Raw genomic sequence first — 21,609 nt, 5'->3', positions numbered from 1 at the left:
TACCAAGCCTTACAATGCTCTAAGGCTTTTGGTGGAAAGATGGCTCAATGTTGATTGTGGAAAGGAAGGCACCGCTTTTATCGTAAATGGAGGTCTAGTTACTCTCTTGGCCAAGTACTTTGATCCGAATTTCAACAAGGATAGCAAGTATGTGGCGAAAAAAGGGGGTCATCTCATTGACATGGACGCCATGATTAATAAATACAAGTGGGTCAAGCATAATCCTCTTGACACCAAATATGGGTGGCTCACCAATGATGCTAGATCTTTTACTTTGCCTTCCAATATATGCCGTTTGAGTGTCCATCGAACAAACTACCTTCTCCCCCTCTCAAAGGAAGCCGAGTACATCATCCGTCAACAAAGGGGTGAAATTGAAATGCCCTCATCCTCCATTGTCACACCACCCTATCCATTCAAATATCAAGAGTTCAAACCCGAAGGTGTTGAAGTGGGCAATGACTACATGACTCTACTTATGCAAGAGATGCACAAACAAGCTTATAAGGATCGGGAAGATGCATACTTGGCCCAATATCCACCCCTCCTTCATTTAGCTAGGCAAGGACTATTTGATCCTTCATGTCCTTTACCTAGTTGGGCGGATAGGGAAGTTTTCTTTCCAAGTGCATCTAGGGGTCAAAGACCGGGTGACGATGAGGTTGTCAGTGATGAGGTTGTTGATGATGAGGGCATTGTTGAAGAGGTAAATGAAGAAGAAGAGGCTAATGAAGATGATGAAGAAAGTGATGAAGGAAGTGAGCAAGGAAGTGAAGAGGGGAGTGGAGATGAGTCCACTTCTATTGAGGAAGATGATGATATGGTGGAAGACTAGCAAGCTTTGGAGGCTCCTACCCTCTTGAGGTTTGTCTACTTCTTTCTTTGTTTTATTTATTTTTATCTTGATCATAGTTGGATAGTCTTAGCAACATAGAGGACTAACACCTCGGCCCCATTGAGGTGTTCTTATTTCATTGTTCCCATTTTGAAAATCCAAAATGACAATTTAGTTTCATGCATTGCATCTTGTGTGCATGAACTACCCCCAACTTTAGGAGATTAGAAATAATGTCTATCTCGGTTTGGGGAAGTACATGCATACGCAACGGGAGGTAATCTAAATTACGCTCTCCGTCATAAACAAAAAAACCATGCATCATGTAGTGTAGATTAGTGTAGCTTGCATTTAGTGTAGAATTCATGCATCATGCTTGCATAGTTTCCCATGATTTTGCCCATTGAGGACAATGCCCATATTAGTGTTGGGATGGGGAATTCTAACTTAACTTTTATTAAAAAAACAAAAAAAAAAATCAATCAAAAAGTTTCGAAAAAATCAAAAAAATTAAAAAATTTGAAAATCCAAAAACAAGTTCATTTACTTTGTAGTGTAGACTTGTATATATTATTGTATATATTGTATTTGTTCTATCCTTGTTCACATTGAATGACTACGCCACATCCGAGACATGAGGATATTGAAGACCGCATGGTATGATCTTTCCAATCTCCTTTTTCCTCTTTATGTTAATGACTATGTGGCTTTATTTTGATTGATGCGGTATAACAATGTGAATTTAGAACTTGCATTTAGTTTATATGGCATATTAGTTGGTAGAATCATTTGCATTAGGATGTTTATATGCTAGTTGCATCATGGCATGTAGTTTTGCATATTAGAAAAATTTTGTGAAACCGTCTACTTGGGAAGCTTGACAAGTGTATATAGGCCCTACTAGATGCTTTTTCTTCTTAAGACTTTACTTGTTAGAATACTTGTAAAACACTCTAGGATGTGTCATGCTAGTATCCTTGACCAATGGATTAAGGCCTAGTCAAGAGTACCTTATGGTGTGATAACTCCTTGGCTACCATTTATTCCAAGGTGACCCTTGAAACCATGCATCCATCATCCATGTTCTACCATATTTTTGTTATCAAAGGGAATGGGCACAAAAAGAAATTGATTTGAGTTCAAAGAAATGAAAAGTGAAAGAAAGTTTGCAAAATGCATCAAATGAAAAGAGGAGCAAAAATAGAACTCCTAAAGCTTCAAATATAAGGCACCCTCACTACATATGGGATGACTTTGAAAATGTTCAAAAAGAAATGGAAAGAAAAGTTGAAAAGTTGTCAAGTATTAAAATGTCAAACATCAAAGAAATGGCAAAAGAAAATGTTCTCAAATGTTATATGCCACAAGAAATTGGGGGGAAAAACAACAACAAAGCAAACTCCCAAATGAAACTCAAATACTATTGATCCCTTTATCCATCGTATCCATTTTTGTGCATGGTAGAGAGGGGACGATCCTTCTTCTTGTCTAGGCAAGAGGGGGAATTCCGCGATCCTCCAGTGTTTCTAACACCATAGGGAGTCTACTCTTGACAAAAGAATTTAACGATTGAGGACAAAGGTACCCTAGCTTGACACAACTTGGAGGTGATTTATTGGTATCCTTCTAGGCTTAGTAGTTTGAAGAATTTGCATCTATGAAGGAGTGTGTACCCTTGAATTGCTTCCCTTGTAGATAATTTCCGCCACTTAGATGAGGAAAGTGGCTATTCTTTTGTAGATGCATCCATTATATGATTTTGTGTGCTTAATGTTTGGATGTGTCGCCATTTTGGCAAGACCCACCTTGCCTTGCAAGAAGGCATCCTACCACATGGTTGTCTTGTTGTGAGTTGAAGGGGCGGAGTGAGACCCGCTAATTGTCTCATATCGGCTATGTTATTAGGTTAGTTTAAATAATGGTCCGAGTCTTTGTCACCTCTTTACTCGGGACGAGCAAAGGTTCGGTTTGGGGATATTTGATGTGACCATAATTAGAGCATATTTAGTCCCCAAATTAGCCTTGTTCCCATGCTTTTTAGTGCATATTTGGGTCATTTATTGTCTTTAGTCCTTTGTTTTGCATATTCTTTGAGGTTTTGTGTCCTTGGTAGGAAAGGAGTGCAAACCTTGCATTTTCATGGCAAAATGAAGCTAAATTGATTGAATTCAATGACCAAGCATAAAAGAGAAGACAAGATTAGAAAGCCTTTGTACATACTATAGTAGATGGGCAATGATGAGAAAAGGTCCTTGCATCCCCGAGGAAATCCTCAAGGATTTTATGAAGAAAAAGGAAGAAAAGAAGAAAGAAAGAAGTTGTAAGACAATCCGAGCGGATTGTCAACAAGACGCCCGTCCAGCAACCACAATCCGAGCATCTTCCCCCTGTGGACGCCCGTCCAAAACACCCCAAATCCGCCCGTCTTCCCCATCTGGACGCCCATACAGAATTCGCCCGTTTCGTGCCCTGGACGTCCGGATTCTCTAACAGCCATTTCGTCTTCTACAAGCTTCAAGGAAGGATGCACATATTTTTCTAAGACCGGCGAAAAGGAGACCAGAGTCTCCCTAGAGACCGGCGATTCCTCAAGGACTTAATCGTCATTTTAGCCCTTAGTAAACCCTAATTTGAGTAACTAATCCCCACTATAAATACCCCATTAGTCTAATTAGAAGAGCATGTTCTTCTTAGCAATATTTAGTGTAGTTAATATCAATCAAATCTCTCTTTAATCTTGTAATCAAAATTTAATCAAGTTTTAATACAAGTTTCATTTCCTTAATCTCTCTCTTGTTCATCCTTTGTTTTGGGTAATTGAAGATTATTTGGGTTATTATTGGGAGATTGACAACCTTCCAATCAATCATCAAGTACTTCTATTATTCTTTGCTTTATTATTGGAATCATTAGTAGGTATAATTTTCTTAACCCCTTTTTAATTATTGCTAATTATCTTCATTTATTCATCATGTTTCACTTTGTTGGTATGATTGACAACCTTGCTAGCATGTTCAACATGATAATGGGTGAGTAGTTTCCTTAGCTAGGGTTAATGGGTAATTAGGGGAAACCAACATGGGGGATGATTCATGCTTAATTTAATATGTTTTCATAGTTTATTTGCTTGCTTGTTGTGATCTCAACTTATGCACATGTTATGTTTGATGAAATGCGAGCCTATGAATCCTTGCATTTTTTACCCATCACCTATGTTTTCAATGAGACTTGTAAGACATAAACCAACTCAAGTCTCATTAGACCATGCATATAATTGAGTAGGGAAGATTAAGTCGACTTGTAGGTGTTGTACAATCTAATCGATTCGGCTCCGGGACCCAAACTTTCCTAGGATTGTAAGATATAAACCAACTCGATCCATCACAACAATAATTGCTTGCTTATAATTTGAGAATATGTTTGTATGATCAATTCCCATGAATCCTCTATGACCCCATGACACCCTAGTGCCTTTTATCAATTTTTTACATCCCTTTTTAATCATCTTGCTTTACTTTCATTGCTATTTAGTTTAGTGATCTTCTACTTCAAACCCCAAATTGTGACACCCTTATACACCACTAGTTGCAATAGAAAATCTCATCTCAATTCCCGTCCCTTGGGATCCGACCTTTACTTGCCTCTTTACTAATTGTAGAGTTGTTTGTGAAGTTATAAATTGTGTTTTGGTCTAGGTGCTCCTAACGACAAGTACCGAAAACTAAACCTCCTCGAGAGTCCGACCAACAAGCTGGATGATACAGGAGTTATTGTACGAAATAAAGCTAGATTGGTTGTACAAGGCTATAATCAACAAGAAGGAATTGACTATGATGAGACCTTCGCTCCTGTAGCCAGACTTGAGGCATTAGATTATTAATAGCGTTTGATGCTCATAAAGGAATTCAACTTTTTCAAATGGACGTTAAGACAGCTTTTGTTAACGGTTATCTGAATGAGGAGGTTTTTGTTGAACAACCCCCAGGATTTCTCGATAGCAAGTTTCAAGACCATGTTTTCAAATTAGATAAAGCCCTGTATGGTTTGAAACAAGCTCCGAGATCGTGGTACGACAGATTGTCAAAATATCTTCTTGAAAGTGGTTTTAAAAGAGGATCTGTCGATAAAACCCTATTCCTGAAAACTGAGGATTCTGATCTATTAGTTGTACAAATATACGTTGACGATATTATTTTTGGTTCAACTAATAATCGTTTATGTAAGTACTTTTCAGATTTAATGACCTCAGAATTCGAGATGAGCATGATGGGAGAACTCAAGTTCTTCCTTGGACTCCATATCCAACAAACTCCTGAAGGGATTATGATACACCAACAAAAATACATCAAGGAGCTAATCAAGAAATTCGGTATGGAAAATTCTAATTCTAAGCCAACTCCTATGGGTACTGAGAAGAAGTTGACTTTGGATGAAAACGGTAAGTCTGTCGATGAGACGACTTATCGAGGTATGATTGGCTCACTTCTTTATTTAACTGCAAGTCGTCCGTATATTATGTTTAGTGTATGCGTATGTGCTCGGTTTCAATCGTGCCCTAAAGAATCGCATATGATTGCAGTTAAAAGAATCTTGAAGTATTTAATTGGTACATCTAAATTATATCTATGGTATCCTCTTGAGTGTAATTTCGATCTCATAGGGTATTCCGATGCAGATTATGCAGGTTGTTCACTTGACAGAAAAAGTACTTCCGGCATAGCCACATTTGTTGGACCATGTATTATCACGTGGGGGTTAAAGAAGCAAAATTCCGTTGCGTTATCTACTGCTGAAGCCGAATACATTGCTGCTGGATTGGTATGTTCTCAACTTTTATGGCTTAAGCAACAATTATATGATTACGGTGTTAATGTTGGGTGTATACCTATTTTATATGATAACACGAGTGCCATAATTATATCTAAGAACCCTGCACAGCACTCATGAACTAAGCATATAGACATTAGACACCATTTTCTACGTGATCATGTAGATAAGGGCAACATAAGACTGGAATTTTGTAGTACAGAAAAACAATGGGCTGACATTTTTACCAAAGCATTGGCTAGAGAACGTTTTGAGATTTTGCGGTTGGAAATTGGTTTAATTGGTGGCAACTAAACTTGTCACAAATATTTTATTCTCCATATGACTGACTAGATTTGACGAGATTGTATGACTGTGTCCGTATTTTTCGTTGCAAGTTTATTTATGTCAAATGTTATATTATATTATGAGAATATTCCATTTTCTAGTCATGTATATCTTAAGTTTTATTACGAACCAAAAGTCGTAACAATTTGCTTCCAGTTTGTTGCCTTAATCGAAATTCTCCACAACTTTATATATCTTGCCATATCTTACCATATCTTATCATATCTTTTAAACAATTTACCCTAGCCACTTATTTTATCTTATGGTAAGTAAACAATAAAAAAAAAACTTTACCTACTTTCACACGCCACCTCCACCTTTCCTATTTCCCTTAAACTCTTTTACCATAATTGAATTATTAATCCCATAAATACACTCCTCCTACCGTCACAATCACACACAATACCCAAAGATTTACCTTTAGACTTTTCTACACACTCAACCTCCAAAATCCAATCATCATTATGACTCCTCCCTTAACTCGCTTCCACTCGCCCTCAACTCGGTCCACAACTCGGACCGGGTCTTCCAAATCACTATGCAACAAAACCTATGTCCCTCTCAAAACTCCCTCGCCTTCATCAAACCCAAAACCTACTAACCCCGATCATAACCGGGTTGATCCTAACTTAGAAGAGAAAAGACGGAAGTTAAATAAAGGGAAAAAGAGAGCCGTAGGGTTTGAAGGTTCGGTGGAAGAAACCGAGGTTGTAGCTACTCAAGAAGGTCATCAAAGGGCAATGTTTCGAGAATATATGCCGAATGCAACATCAACGGGGCTCGATAAGCTTCGACTCACCACGGACGAGAGAACCCGTGTCAACTATGTTATGCGGTACGATATTCATGGTGGTCGTTCCTACTCCGGCAAATGGTATGGAAAAATTGAAGCTTTACAATTCTTTAAGGATTTCTTGAATTTTCAAGAATGGAAGAAAGTTTGTTCCTTTGTTGGTCCTGTTTATCCTATTGAGGTAATCCAATTTTACTCTTCTGTCTCCTTAAAAAATAATGTGTTGCGTGCGGTGGTGAATGATTCCGAAGTCAAAATCTCCCTTGCCGATTTTTGTACTTTGTTTTCGGTCCCTGATGATGGGATCGAAGTAAATCCTAGTGCAGAATAGGGAGATGTGACGGAGGAAGAAAAGCTTAAAATTAAGAAGTCGTTTGATGTTGATGCTACGGGGTCAAGTAATATGCGTGCGGGGTCCTTTACTCCAAAATTGAAATTCTTTCTTAATTTCCTTTGGAACACGGTTGTTCCAAGGAGGGGTGGTCATGATAAATTGTCGAGTTATGAGATGGTGTTGATGTCTAAGTGGCTTGAAGGGTCCAAAGTTAGTCTTCCTCGTCTCGTGTTTCATAAAATCGTTCAAACAAGTATATGCGTCACTGAGGAAAAGTTTTATACTACTTTGGATTTATCGTATGGTATGTGGGTCTCTCGGCTTTTGGAACAAAAATGGGTAATTGGGACTTCTAGCTATGGTGTAAAGGTGAAAGATGAGATGTGTGACACTCATCTTAAATTGATGAAGATAGGTGCCATTGGACCCGATTTGGTGTTTTTGGCAAAAGGGAATGTCGTGGAGAAATCGTCGGATGTGGTATCGGTTGTTGAACAAAAATTAGAATCATTTATGGCAAGTATTTGTGAGAAAATGGATGCACAAAATAAGATGGTTGCGGAGTTGGTCTCGGGTTTGGGACAAAACAAGAATGGGGCTTCGGGTTCGAAGGGTTCGGATCTTGGCGAAGTCTTGTCTTATTTGCTTGGGTTAGAAGCTAGGGTTGATGCTATGGCTAAGGATGCGACTAGGGCGGCCAAAGAGTGTGTTTGTCATTCTGGATCATTGGCTAACTTAGCTAGTCAAGGTGGGGCAATATGGCGTGAAGGGAAGGCTATGCATGAGGATACGCGGGTTGTTTATGAGGCTACTAAAGCCTTGTCGTTGAAAGTGCTTAATTTCGAGAGGTGTCTCACGGCACAAGCTAACCATGTCCGTTCATGCTTTGATAGTCTTAACTCTCTTGAGTTTAGGACCCGTCCCGGTTATGTGAACCCCAATGTCGTGAAACGTGGCTACCCTTAACCTGTCATCATCTTTTCCTTGCTTTTCTTTTATTAGACTTTATATTTTGAATAATTATCTAATTCGGCCCATTTTGGCTTGCTTCTCATTCGGCCCATCTGGCTTAATAACTTGTTTCTTATTCGGCCCAATTGGAAATTAGACTATCTTGGTTTGTAGTACACTTATTTTATATGTGACATGCTTATGTAGTTTATTTTCTCGTTTTATAATCTTTCTTTGCATGTTTAATATTTGTCTCGACTTATATTATTCTAGTTATTTTATGTCTTTTCTCGTCTTTTAGATGATGTCAAGAGGGGGAAGAAAATTATCGTGACTTAAGTATTTGCCTAAGCTTGCTCCTTGCCGGAACCTTTAATCTCTTAAGGTCCTTAGATGCTATACTTTGTATATAAGTGATTGTTCTTGCGTTCAACTGTCTATGACTTTTATAGTATTATGTTGAGGGGGAACTTACACTTAGTCACAAATCATAAGAGACTTGTCATCATCAAAAAGGGGGAATTTGTTGGACCATATAGATATATGATTAAGTTTTGATAATGACAAGTGTGTGCTTCGTTTTATATATACTCTTGCTCATAATCGTTTGTTTAGTCTTTGTTAGATTAACTTAGGTTTACAAGTTTAGCAAGTAATGTTATAGCATTCTTAGCTATAACATTGAAGATTTGTGAGGCATCATTCAAGTAATGTTATAGAAGCTTGAGCTATAACATTGAAGATTCTTAAAGCGTCATATTTACTGTAACAAGTTTCAAGTATGATGATCACTCAAGTAAAAGGCTAGATCAAGTCTTTAACAAAGCTCAAGATGAAGAGCTTTTGGTCAAGATAAAGAGAAGATCCTATCACTGAAGATCTCCAGGAAGATTAGCTATTATAGGTCTTCATCTAATGACGGTATCTTAAGATAAGAATATTGGGAAGGTAAAGTTATAGCTATTTCACCTATAACTTTACTTACCAAACTTAAAGTTATAGCTGTTTCTACTATAACTTTAGGTAGCATTTTAATAGCACGATTTTAATAGTTTTAAAATCATTTTTCAAAGGATAAAATTCTTTAAACATATTTCGAAATCATTTGTGTATATAGTAGAGATGAATTATGGGTTGTTATATTTAATAACTTGCATTTCTCTATTGGTTAGTAAAACGACTTATGGGTGGTCATGCTACCTAGGGTTTGCTAGTCTATTTAACCTAACCCTAATCCAAGAAGAGAGTTTTTCATCTAAGATGGACATGGGCCTAGGGTTTTGGCCATGGGCTGTAAACCGATGGGTTGTGTAAGTTGTTTTGTATAAGTAACCTATCTAATCAAATCTAGCTTATATTTATATAAGATATTTTCCTATCTTAATAATATATGATTTGATTTGTTTACTTATCTAAATATCTTAAAGATATAGTTATAGAAAACAAATAAGATTCACTTTTATCTTATTTACCTAAACTATAATATCTTGGATTGAATTTGGAAAGAGATAGAGATTTATCTCTTGCAAATCATGCCGCCTATCTCACGGCATCCTAGGGTTTCATGCAAACCCTAGTTCTCTCTTCTACTATAAATACACATGATCATTCCTTATTTAAGTTAAGCTTTTCGAAATACAACAATCCTTGCAAACATATTTGAGTTTAATTCTTAATTGTTTTATTGTTTTGCTTTTGAAAATATTGCGAAAAGTCATGCTCTTTAATTTGCTTATCTTTCTTAAGATTAAGTCATAAGATAATAGTACTTCATATTATTTCTTACTTATTCAATTGTGTGAACACTTAGAAGAACAATCAAGTGCTTTCTTAGTAACTTAAGATAGTCAAAATCGAATATCTAGTGATATTCAAATTGAGTTATAGTTAGAGTTAACTATACGAGTTGGGTTGATAATTTTGTAATCCGGAGTAAGGTACTAAAATTATTAATCGAGAATAGTGGACGTAGGCTTCGACGTGTGAAGGTGAACCACTTCAAATATCGTGTGTCCTTGCAGTTTTCATTTTAGTCATTTCATTACGTTAATAATCATTTAGTTAATTAGTTAAAGTGTAATCAATAAACTTTAAGTAATTAATTACCTTGATATAAAATAAAAGTAGGCATAATTTTTAAATACTCAATTCACCACCCCCCCCCCCCCCTCGAGTATTTCGGGTGTGGTAGACTCTTCACCAAATATAAATACAACCATATTTAAGATGATTTCTATCATTATTGTACAACCGAATTATCATCTAGCTTTATTCATGAAGTTTAGACCATACGGATTAAAAAAAAGCATGTATGTATTGATCCATTTTAGCAGGCGATTTCTATTGTTATTGTATAAGCATATTTCCCATATTTAACTTTCTCAATATTAACAATCTTTTCCGTTTTTTTTTTTCATTTTATGTAATTTTAACATATTTAATTATCTTATATGTTCTTTATTTATTGTAATACTACAGTTTTCTATGTCTATGGGTACTCTATCGAGTGGGGCTTACTCTGTCGAGTAAGTATGTTTTTATAGGAAACAGTAGCTGACCTGATGGGTACTCGATCGAGTACGTGTGACACTCGATCGAGTAAGGGGCACTCGATCGAGTAAGTCACTTACTCGATCGAGTAAGTGAGTCTTACAGGTTATTTTAGCCGGGATTCGTTAATGACGCGTGATTAATATAAAAGGTTTCGTCATTCTTCCTAATCACTTTTTCACCCTTCTAAAACCCTTCAAAAGAAAAAGAAGTTACGTAGTTCGCTTTCATCGCGTTATTGGCAAATCCCAATGCTAGGATCGTCGGATTGTCTTGTTCTTTACACCGTTTCGTCGCGTCAATGATAAGATTCTTGTATTATTTTTATAATGTTTTGTTGAGTTTGATTAGAAACCTAATTGGGTAGATTTGGGGATTTTGGGTGTGTTATATTGATTAGGTGATAATTGTATGCATATGTGTTATAGGAGGAGGTTTCATAGAGGAACATTATTGTTTAGATGCTGTGAAGGTCTTGTGGTTGCTATTCCAGGTAGGGTTTCTCTACTCAGTATTGTTTACATGGCATTGTTGATGATTGATCGTTGTTGTGATTTATATCATATCAGATTTGGAATTGGTGATTGTTGGTTGCATAATGTGGTTGTTGTATAATTGTCTGTGGTTTGCGAGGTGCGTCCTCGGCTGAGTGGAGTCACTTGCGGGAGTGGCTTCACGACCTTGATTCGCCCTCTGTGGAACCCGCACAGAGAGGATGTGCACATTTAGGAACTTGGATTATCACTCCGATGAGATGAACGGGGCTTAGGTGGGAACGCTGCGGTCCCCTACTGGCGGTGTGGAATACTTGTTGCGATGAGTATTCTAGCAGGACTGCACACTTTAGTGTGTAGTCAAGTGTGTGGTGACATGATGGAGATTGGTTGGTTGGATTGAATTGTTATATTGCTTTTGTTGTGTTGTTTCGTGTAATCAGTACTAACCCCGTTTAAATGTTTGAAAATGTGGTGATCCATTCGGGGATGGTGAGCAGTTATTGAGCAGGTATGAGTTGATGCGCATGGGATAGCTGGGTTGAGTCGCAATGAGATGTTTAGAAGTCTTCCGCTGTGTCATAAATATTCTTTTATATTATTTCAGTTGGTTTTATATATTTGAGAAACAGTTGTATTTACTTTATCAGTTTTGGTTTTTGGACTTGTATCACTTTAAACGTATTTAATAAAGTATGTTTTTTTATTGTCCATTTGATATACATTACCTCCGGTAACTGAGATGGTAGCACTTCCATGCTTTATGTGGTCCTGGTAAGGCACTTGGGGTATGGGGGTGTTACAAAGTGGTATCAGAGAAACGATTTTGGAACCTGTAACTAATGAACCCAATGAACTTAGGGAGTCAAAATAAAATGAACCCGGGTAGGAGTTGTTAGGAGTCAATGCAAAGACTTGGAAGGCGTCCTAAAGTCGCGATCTCGCCCTACAACTTTGAACCGGTCACTATGGGATGTGTCTTGGGATCATTATGTGTTTATCTATGTTAATTGCATATCCATATGGGGTGTTACATTTATGTCGTCCTTCACCTTTTTTTTCAAGAAAATATCTTTGTATTATGTTTTTTCCATATTTGTGTCATTTCTCTCTCCTTTTTTATTGTTGTTTTGAGTAGAAAAAAATATAGATATATATACTCCGTAAATAACATGATTTTTTTAAGAAAATACTTTTATAAATATTGTTTTTATTTTAGTCAATTATTCAGGCTGGTGTAATTTTTTAAATTTTTTAATTAAATAATCATGTATTTGATCAATTGAACAATTCAAAGAAGTATGAGAGATGTATCATGTCAAAGTATTTGTAATTAAATTCTTCGAAAACACGTGTCCCTTAAATTTAGGAAAGGAAAAATGCCTTTGAAAATTTGACTTTTAACCACAGAGCGACACCTCAGCTCTATGGTTGTTGCTTTAATAAAGAGGATTGGAGTGTTTGCAACACAAATTCTTAAGAGAGACGGTCTCTCATTAATTTTAGTGAGAGACTGTCAAGGATATTACTTTCGTCAACAAAATTAGCAAGTCCATCAAACAACTATCCCTATTTTTCCTCCTTGTATTATTCCTTTTATTATGTAAATTAGCTCAGTGAAATATCACTTATTTGTAGCTTTTCGTTACCTTATTTACTTGCTTGTATTTAGGACCAGTTAGCTTAGGTTGTTTATTATAAATATGTATCTTGTAAACTCTTTAACTTATCAATACTAATCATATTAAACTGCCTCAATCTTTACATGGTGTCACGAGTCTATTACGATCCTTACGATCAAACAAAAATCGAATCCCGAACATTGAATCATACATACACACACACTCGGATTTTCGTTCCTTTCCTCCCTGAGCATTCGACAATGACTTATTCTCGTCTTCATCAAGCACTCGTCTCACATAACCAATCTTCATCACCCACTCAGCCAAACCCGTACACAAAACGGTATAAAGGTCGTTGTCATTATTGTGATCATGTTAGTCATGTCGTTTCCGATTACCGCGTTTTCCAAACCCGATATCCGAATGTTGTTTTCCCAACAAGGCAGCTTTGAGGTCCTCGCCCATGAGGCTACATCGTTGCCCCTTCGACCATCCAACCTCCAAGCTCGTGGGTCGTTTATAGCGGTGCATCACACCAGATAACTTGATGACCTCAATACTCTTTCCCTTCATACTCCCTATGAAGGCCCCGATGATCTCGTTATGATAACTCTTCTTTTCCAATCACTCACACCGGTTCATTTATTCTTCTTACTTCCTCTTCTCATTCAATTTTTTTTCTAATGTCTTAGCTGTTCCATCAATTTCCCGCAAACTATTTTCAGTTTCCTAATTTTGCAGCGGTAATAATGTCTTCACTAAATTTTTACCCACTTCGTTTTCTATAAATGATGCTCAAAGGGGAGCGGTCCTTATTTAATGTCGACTAACTGATGGAATGTACATTTGGTTGCCCTCTCCGCCGCACGCAAATATTGTCCTAGCTTCTGGTCAATCGTCTTGGCATCATCGACGTGGCCATCCGTCAAGTAAAATTCAACAACTTTTCAGTTCTAGGTTTAATTTACGCATTCTGAATTCCGAACAATGTATTTCATGTCACATAAATAAAAGTCATAAGCTTCCTTTTGCAATATCTACGCTTTAGTCATCCGCCCCTCTCGACCTCATTTTTTCCGATCTTTGGACATCCACGATTATTTCTACCGAGTCTTTCAAATACTATGTTGTGTTTATTGACCATTATGCCCATTATAATTGGCTCTATCGATTAAACAAAAGTTTGACACTGCCACTCAATAAACAGATCCGTCAATTTTATTAAGACAACGGTGGTGAATTTGTCAAGATTATTAAACATCTTCATATTAACGGAATTAATCATCTCACCTCCCTTCCCCACACCCCGGAACACAACGATTTTGTCGAAAGACGCCACCGTCACATTGTTGAAACCGGTTATCTCTTCTCACTCATGGCGAAATATCGCTCTCTTTCTGGCCTCATGCCTTCAATACTGCCGTATACTTAATAAATCGTCTTCTAACTCTGACCCTACACAATTCCTCTTCTTATTCCGTCCTACAACATAAAGAAACTCCATAGTTTTGGTTGTTTGTGCTTTCCTTGGTTACCTCTCTATACCAAGCATAAACTTGAACCTCGCTCAATTCAATGTGTCTTTCTCGGGTATTCACAAACTCAAAGTGCTTACCCGTGTCTCGATCCTATCACCTCTTGCATCTACACTTCTCCTCATGTACGGTTTATTGATGAATTTTCGAACATGGCTCTCCTTAAAATTTTCTCACCTCCTGCCTCAATGACACCTCCTGACTGGTGTCCTCTCGTAATCCATATCCTACCCAAACCTGCCTCCACATCTTCTCCCTTGTCCTCTTCTACTCTGCCCTCCCCTACCGCCACTCCCACCTCTGCCACCATGACTACCACTGCCTCTACCGCCACCACCACCACCACCACTACCACAATTTCTACTTCCTCCCATGCTATCTCCATTCCCCTTTCTAACGACATCACACCCAACACATCAATCACAACCGCTGTCCCACTTCCTTCATGCCACACGTCTCAGTCACAATATTCATAAATCAAATCCAAAATATGCCAAACTCGCGTCTCTACCTTCTTCTTATGTCACCCCTAATACAATCATGCTCAAATTGACCCTCTTTGGAGTGCTGCTATGCAAGCCGAATATGATGCCCTTATCCGCAACTAAAGGCTTTCACCAACGACCCGGTCTTGATTACACGGAGACCTTTAGCCCCATCATTAAACCCACAACAATCCGTCTTATTCTTTCCCTAGCTGTCACTCACAGTTGGTCTCTCCGTCAAGTTGACGTCAAAGTAACGTTAACCGAGTTAATGTATATGATTCAAAAACCCAGGTTTTCAAATTCCGACACACCAAATTATGTTTGCAAATTAAGCAAAGCAATTTACAGTTTAAGGTCCGAGTGCTTGGTACACCGAGCTTAAACTGAAATTCAATTTCTGACTCATCTTTATTTATTTATAATCGCACTAATATCTGTCTTTATGCTCTCATTTAAGTTGATGATATCATAATTACAAGTCCAAGCCCCAACCAAGTTTCCAAGTTTATTCAAGCTATTTCTAATCAGTTTTCGCTAAACGATTTGGGTCCTTTATCGTATTTTCTTGGCATGGAAGTAACGCTTACTTCCTCTGGCTTACATCTTAATCAATCGAAGTACGTGTATGATATTCTAGCACGTATATGATATTCTAGCACGTCATAATATGCTAGATTGTAATCCTACCACTACTCTGATGCTCTCTCATCCACCCCTTGTTCGTGAAAATGAGAAACCTATTGAAGATGCTACTACTTAACATGCAATTGTTGGGAGCTTACAATATTTATCTCTCACAAGGCCCGATATAGCGTTCTCTGTCAATAAACTTGCTCAATTTCTAACTCATCCGACATCAACTCATTGTTCCGCTCTCAAACGATAGCTTCGGTTTCTTAAGGGCTCTCTCCATCACGGTATTCAGCTTCGCAAAGACAATTTGTTAAATCTACATGCCTATTGGGATACGGATTGGGTCGGGGATCGAGATGATTACTTGTCGACCACTAGTTACGTTGTATTTGTCAAACAACACCCGGTTTCTTAGTCATCGAAAAAGCGGCGCGCCCTTTCACGGTTCTCAACTGATGCTGAATTTTGAGCTATAACTGATACTACATCCGAAATGCTATGATTAAAATCGCAGCTCTCTGAACTCGGTATTCAGTTCCCATGACCCCCTGTTACTTTTTGCGATAATCTTGGTGTAACAAACTATTCCGCAATCCGATATTTCATTCGCGTATGAAACACCTCGCCTTTTCCTTTCATTTTGTTCGGGAACAAGTGCACTCTGGTACGATTCGTATTCAACATGGTAATGGTGATGATCAAATAGCCGACACTTTTGCCAAGCCACTGCCAAAACCACGTTTCTCGTCACTTGCTTCCAAGATTGGATTTATTTACTCTCCACCCGTCCATCTTATGAAAGCTTGTCAAGGGTATTACTTCCGTCAACGAAATTAGCAAGTCCATCTAACAACTAGTTATTGATAGTCAGTCAAGTCATACGTGACATTCCCTATTCTTCCTCATTGTATTATTCCTTTTATTATGTAAATTAGCTTAGTCAAATACCCCTTTTCTTATAGCTTTTAGTTACCTATTTACTAGCTTATATTTAGGACTAGTTAGCTTAGGTTGTTTAGTATAAATATGTATCTTGTAAACTTTTTAACTTATCAACACTAATCATATTAAACTGTCTCAATCTTTACAAAGTTCTCTCTTATAAGAGTTAATTATTATTTTCATTTAAATGTTATATTTTTCTTTTTAGTTAGTTTTTGATTTATTTATTGGTTGCCTCTCACTAATGTAAAGAGAGACGGTCTCTGGGAAGACCTACTTTGTTTGCAAAGTGATGTTGTGAGTCTAAATTTTTCATTTTGGGATATTTTACGGTGTATCTCTGAGTTTTTCGGTTTTCTATGTTGTACCCCTCCTTTTTTTTATGTTCTACATTGTACATCTGAACTCCTTACTTATTTCTCCATCACGACCTCGTTTAACTCTCCATTAACTTTATCACTATCAAACAACCGTACTTTGACCTTTATTTTGACTTATTAATGTTATATCATTGATCTATATGAGAAACGTCATAAATCCCTTGTAATAACCACGAACTACTATTAAAAACATCCGTTATTATTCATGACATCATAATGAAGATTTGATGAATTTTATGTTAGATTCGTATACTATTTGGTGGGTAAATGAGTAATTTGGCGAACTAAGAAGTAAATAAGTAAGTTATCGAGTAATTGGAATGGTAAATAAATGATTTAGTAGGTCAATTAAGAGACTAAGTTAGCAAAGACAATAAATAAGGTCATAGTATAGACTAATGTATAAAGTTCAGGGGTACTCCATAGAATTTCAAAACCATAGGGTTTTAATATATAGTACCGAAAAATTCAAGGGTACACCATAGAATATCCCTTTTATTTTTATTAGTTATTTAAAGAAAAACCGATAACCGACCTATGGCTAGGTAATTAAGAAAGGTTTGTCTAACCCTACCTTGACATTTTATCGAAATTTAAGTTCAAACTAACCCCCCAAAAAAAAAAAAAAAAAATTGAAAAACTATAACTAACCTATGGCTAACACTAGACCCAACAAACGAGTTAGTCAGATTGAGCTAGTTTGGGTCGGATTAGTTCGAGTGTGTTACATTTACAGGTTAATTCGGGCCGGGTTGGATCATTTTGAGTTTCACATTTGGTTTTGTATGTAGGTCGTCTGTCGGATTATTTCGAGTCAGGTCATTATCGGGTCAATTATTAAAAGAGAAAAAAAGTACTTTTTGTATTACATTTTTTAGTTTAGTTTTGATGATTGACTTTTTTATTTGAACATAAATAATATAAAGTGTGATTTTAAATTAGTCATTTTAAGTTTTTCGGGTCATTAGATTTATGTTTTGTTGGGTCATTTTTGGATTGGGTGTTTCAGATCGGGTCAGCAAAGTCAGGTCATGTTTGCTCCAGGTCGGATTTCGAGTTCCGGGTCAAATTCAGGTGTTGTAGCTCAGGTCAATTATGTGGGTCAACCTTTTCGAGTCGGAAAATACAGAAAATTCACTTGGTACTCCTAAATTTTGTCATTTTGCACATGGTACCCAACTTTTTAAATTTGTGCATATGATAACCTTGAGATTTGATTTTCATGTACGACATGCGCTTTTTATTGTTCTTAAAATCTTCAATTGAGCATAAATCGTAGACTAAAAATCGGAATGAGCCAATTTTTAAAAAAAAATTAATTCGAGATCTATAATTTGATAAAACAAAAAATGGTCATTCAAAAATTTAGGATCGAAGTTATGCTTGATTTAAGATTTTCGTGAGGAAAAAAACCTTAGAAAATGTCGGTTGATAATTCTTTTAATCAAAAAATCGTAGATTATGACAAAAAAATGTTTATAGAACAAAAAATTGGTTGATTCCGAATTTCGGTGGAGGAGCTATGCTCAATTGAAGTTTTTTAAAGCGACCAAAAGGACAATGTTGTGCACAAAAAAAATCAAATGTGAAAGGTAACATATATACAAACTTATAATACTGGATAACCATATGTAAAGTGGCTAAGTTTAGGAGTATCACGTGAGTTTCCGTTTAAAATACATCACACGCCGAAAAGACCAATTTGAAAATTAATAGGACAATTATAAAATGATTAGAATTAAGAAAATGGATGCATACCAAACGAAGCTTAGGCAAATGATCAAAGGAAGGAGTAGCACCATTACAAACTTGTGTAATTTCATCTCTTAATTTTTGTTGCCAGTCCAAATTGGTTGCTAAAAGCATAAGGGTCCAAGTGAGCAATAACGCCGTTGTCTCATGTCCCGCAATAAGGAATGTCTTGCATTCGTCCATTATCAATTGCATACTTGAAAATCCATTTGAATCATTTTTGTGCAACTCATTCACTAAAATCCCTATTAAATCATTCTCATCTGATGAGTCGCTTCTACCCATTTCGACACACCTTTTCCGACTCTCTATAATCTCCATTAAACGCTCCTCCACCTCTTTTTTTAAGGTTTTGATCTCTTTGTTGCATTTGCTAGGGAAAAACCTGAAAATTTAAGTAAGACTGTAAGAGCAAGTCTCCTGAAAAACGATCTCCTTCTAATAACTTTATTGAGAGACCATTTTACAAATCAAAGAACGGAAGCCCAAGTTGTACTAACAAGTAAGTGTCAAAGTCGTATATAAATATAATTGAGTAAAAATTGTACATGATTTAGCAACACCAAAGCAATATGCGTCGTTTTGATTAAACAAAAAATGTAAATGGAACTTACCGAACCCCTGGTATGTATAGATGCTTGCTAGATTGAGCACAACGGAGTCGAAGAAGTACAAGAAGGTTGAAGATTTTCTTCCCTTTCTCATGGTCCCTCCCAAATTCAAATTTAGAGATGATATCCGTAGTTAATCTGGTCATCAACTCACCAATTTCGACCTCATGTTTGCCTCTTTGTATCGCGTTTTGAACCGATTTAAGTATACTAGTAGTACACTCCACTACTTCCGCTGCATAACCCTGCATGCATCATGTCAAATAACCCAATATTATGTTCCGTAGTACTCATACTATAAACAACCCAACATCATGTTCCATAGTTACCTTAAGTTTATCCGACATAAAAGCAGGGGAAACAATGTGCCTTTGGTGATACCAAGAGTCACCATTTGCCATAAGTAATCCTCTGCCTAGGAAATGCTTTGATCCTTGTTGTTGTAGCCATGTCTTACCCGTCACATGGTTGTATCTCGTTAGCAACTCCTTTATTAGATCCGGATCCGAAAGACACATTCGTGGTTCCACACCATGCCAATAAATGTACCTCTTCCCTGAAATAATTAATATAATGCAATTATTAAATTAAATTCTTCCTTATGCTTCTATTAATTAAGTGAATTGAAATCAACTGAGCCAATTTTACCGTATTTACGAGACCATAGGAGGTGATGTGGAATAAGGCGGGAGACGATATCATGGGTGATGGTAGGCATGTCCATGGAGGCAGAAGATGCAACTAGAGTAGCTACGTCTAAGAGATTTCCTAGAAGCGGCCGGGGTTTAGGCCCATGCACCCCTTGCTTTTCCATTATTTTCTTGATGCGTCTAGGATTTAGCCAATAAAATGAGATGGTTTCATAACTTAACTTAGCGAACCAACTCGAAAATATGATTATAAAGGCTGTTATAATAACTAACAACATTGTTCTGATGATGGTTGCAACTGATGAGAAAGAGATAGAGGAGATGTTACTAGTAATAATAATGTGCACAAAATTAAATGTGTATATATATGGCTTAAACAACTAGTAAGTAGTAAGTGAGTTGGCTCGTTTAATTGGAAATGAATCGCTTGAAATTCGAACATAAATGGCAGAAAATATGGTTTGATTGGTAAAAAATTTCAGTGTGTTAATATGTAATTTGAGTAAAATGCAAAATATAGATTTCTTTATGCATTCTCCAAGATTAAACCAATTGGAATTAATACCTCGAAATGTATAGTGATGACCGGAAATAAAAATGTGTTAGGAGATGCCGCGATATACCGATCTCATAATAATATATTTCCTCCATTTTATTTTAAGGGTTATTTCATGGGAATAATCTATCCTATGTCTCCTCTTCTCATATTAATCTATACTTGTGTTTAACTGAGAATAATCTTATCTTTGACGTCATTTAACTTCTAATAGACCAAACCCATTTTTGACCTGATACTACAGGTTTATAAACAAGTGACTATGTGGGTCCCACCTTTTCTTCTATTTTTCTGTTTATTCTTCATTTCCTTAGACCTCAATTATCATTCCTTTTTCTTCAATCACCACCACCACCACCCTATACAACCATTATCGTCACATTCATCTCCCTCCTTCTCAAAGAACTCCGACTACTTGCGCCGCCACCACCACCACCACCGCCCCGTCCTCACTCCACTACCACCAATCTAACCCGAGTTTTATGTTTGGATGCACTCATTAAAAACCCCTTCAAATCAAATTAAAACAACAAATCTCAATAAAAACCCCTTCAAATCTCACCTTCTACCTCTTCAAATTTTGATATCTTTGTTAAAAAAGAATATATAGTCACATGTGAGTATTTGATGCTCATTCCATCAGTAGATTTTCTGGGTTTTTGCTCAAATTCAGTCATATATTTTCATGATTTTCTGGGTTTTTGCTCAAAAAAGGATATATAGTCATATAGATTCCATGTTCCATCAGTAGAATATAGAGTATATCTTTAAACCCCTTGGATCTTTCCCACATATATCCGTCCTTATTAAATTAGTATAGTGTTTGATTGTTTTTTGTGTTTTGATTATTATTAAGAATAGTTTAGCGCAAGTTACATATCCGGGAAGAAGAAAAATTTGAGATTTCTGGGGTTTTGAGATTATTTTTAATTTGGGATCAGTTACAAATTGATTTGGGATTTCTGGGCAGATTTGGAAGAAGAAAGGAAGGAGAGAAAGAAAGGAGTAAGGCCGCTGGTGTTGTTGTCGGGTAAAGGGAGTGTATGGTTGGTGTTGTTGTCGGTGATGGGTGTTGTTGTGGGTGGTCGGTGTTGTAGTCAGTGGTGGATGAGTTGTAGAGATTTTGGGATTAAAAATCTGGGTTTGTTTTATGAATATAATCAAGGGAGGGAAAGGTTAATTAGGTTTATACATAAGGGAAACCGATTGTATAGGTAACCCTTCTATTGGTCTACTACAAGTTAAATGACGTCAAAGATGAGATTATTCTCAGTTAAATACGAGGATATATTAATATGAGAAGAGGGAACATAGGTTGGATTATTCCCA

General features: G+C 36.8%; 1 protein-coding gene across 3 annotated transcripts in view; it reads right to left on the bottom strand.

The window, feature by feature from the left end:
* Positions 1-20,048, bottom strand: part of LOC141630779 (cytokinin hydroxylase-like) — a 46,082-nt gene extending 26,034 nt beyond the window's left edge. For all 3 annotated transcript variants that reach the window (XR_012537553.1, XM_074443536.1, XM_074443540.1), the window contains exons 1-4: positions 19,723-20,048; positions 19,404-19,630; positions 19,078-19,319; positions 18,470-18,848 (exon numbers count right to left, since the gene is read on the bottom strand). Coding sequence is in view for 2 of the 3 variants with exons in the window: in XM_074443536.1 (XP_074299637.1) it covers positions 18,470-18,848; positions 19,078-19,319; positions 19,404-19,630; positions 19,723-20,002 (1,128 nt within the window). In the remaining variant the exon portion in view is untranslated. The remainder of the gene's footprint in view (positions 1-18,469; positions 18,849-19,077; positions 19,320-19,403; positions 19,631-19,722) is intronic.
* Positions 20,049-21,609: the final 1,561 nt, after the last annotated feature.

The sequence above is a fragment of the Silene latifolia genome, chromosome 2 (assembly GCF_048544455.1).
Source record: "Silene latifolia isolate original U9 population chromosome 2, ASM4854445v1, whole genome shotgun sequence".
Classification (NCBI taxonomy): domain Eukaryota; kingdom Viridiplantae; phylum Streptophyta; class Magnoliopsida; order Caryophyllales; family Caryophyllaceae; genus Silene; species Silene latifolia.
Note: the sequence above shows the minus strand (reverse complement) of the source record. Positions and strands in the feature narration are given on the sequence as shown.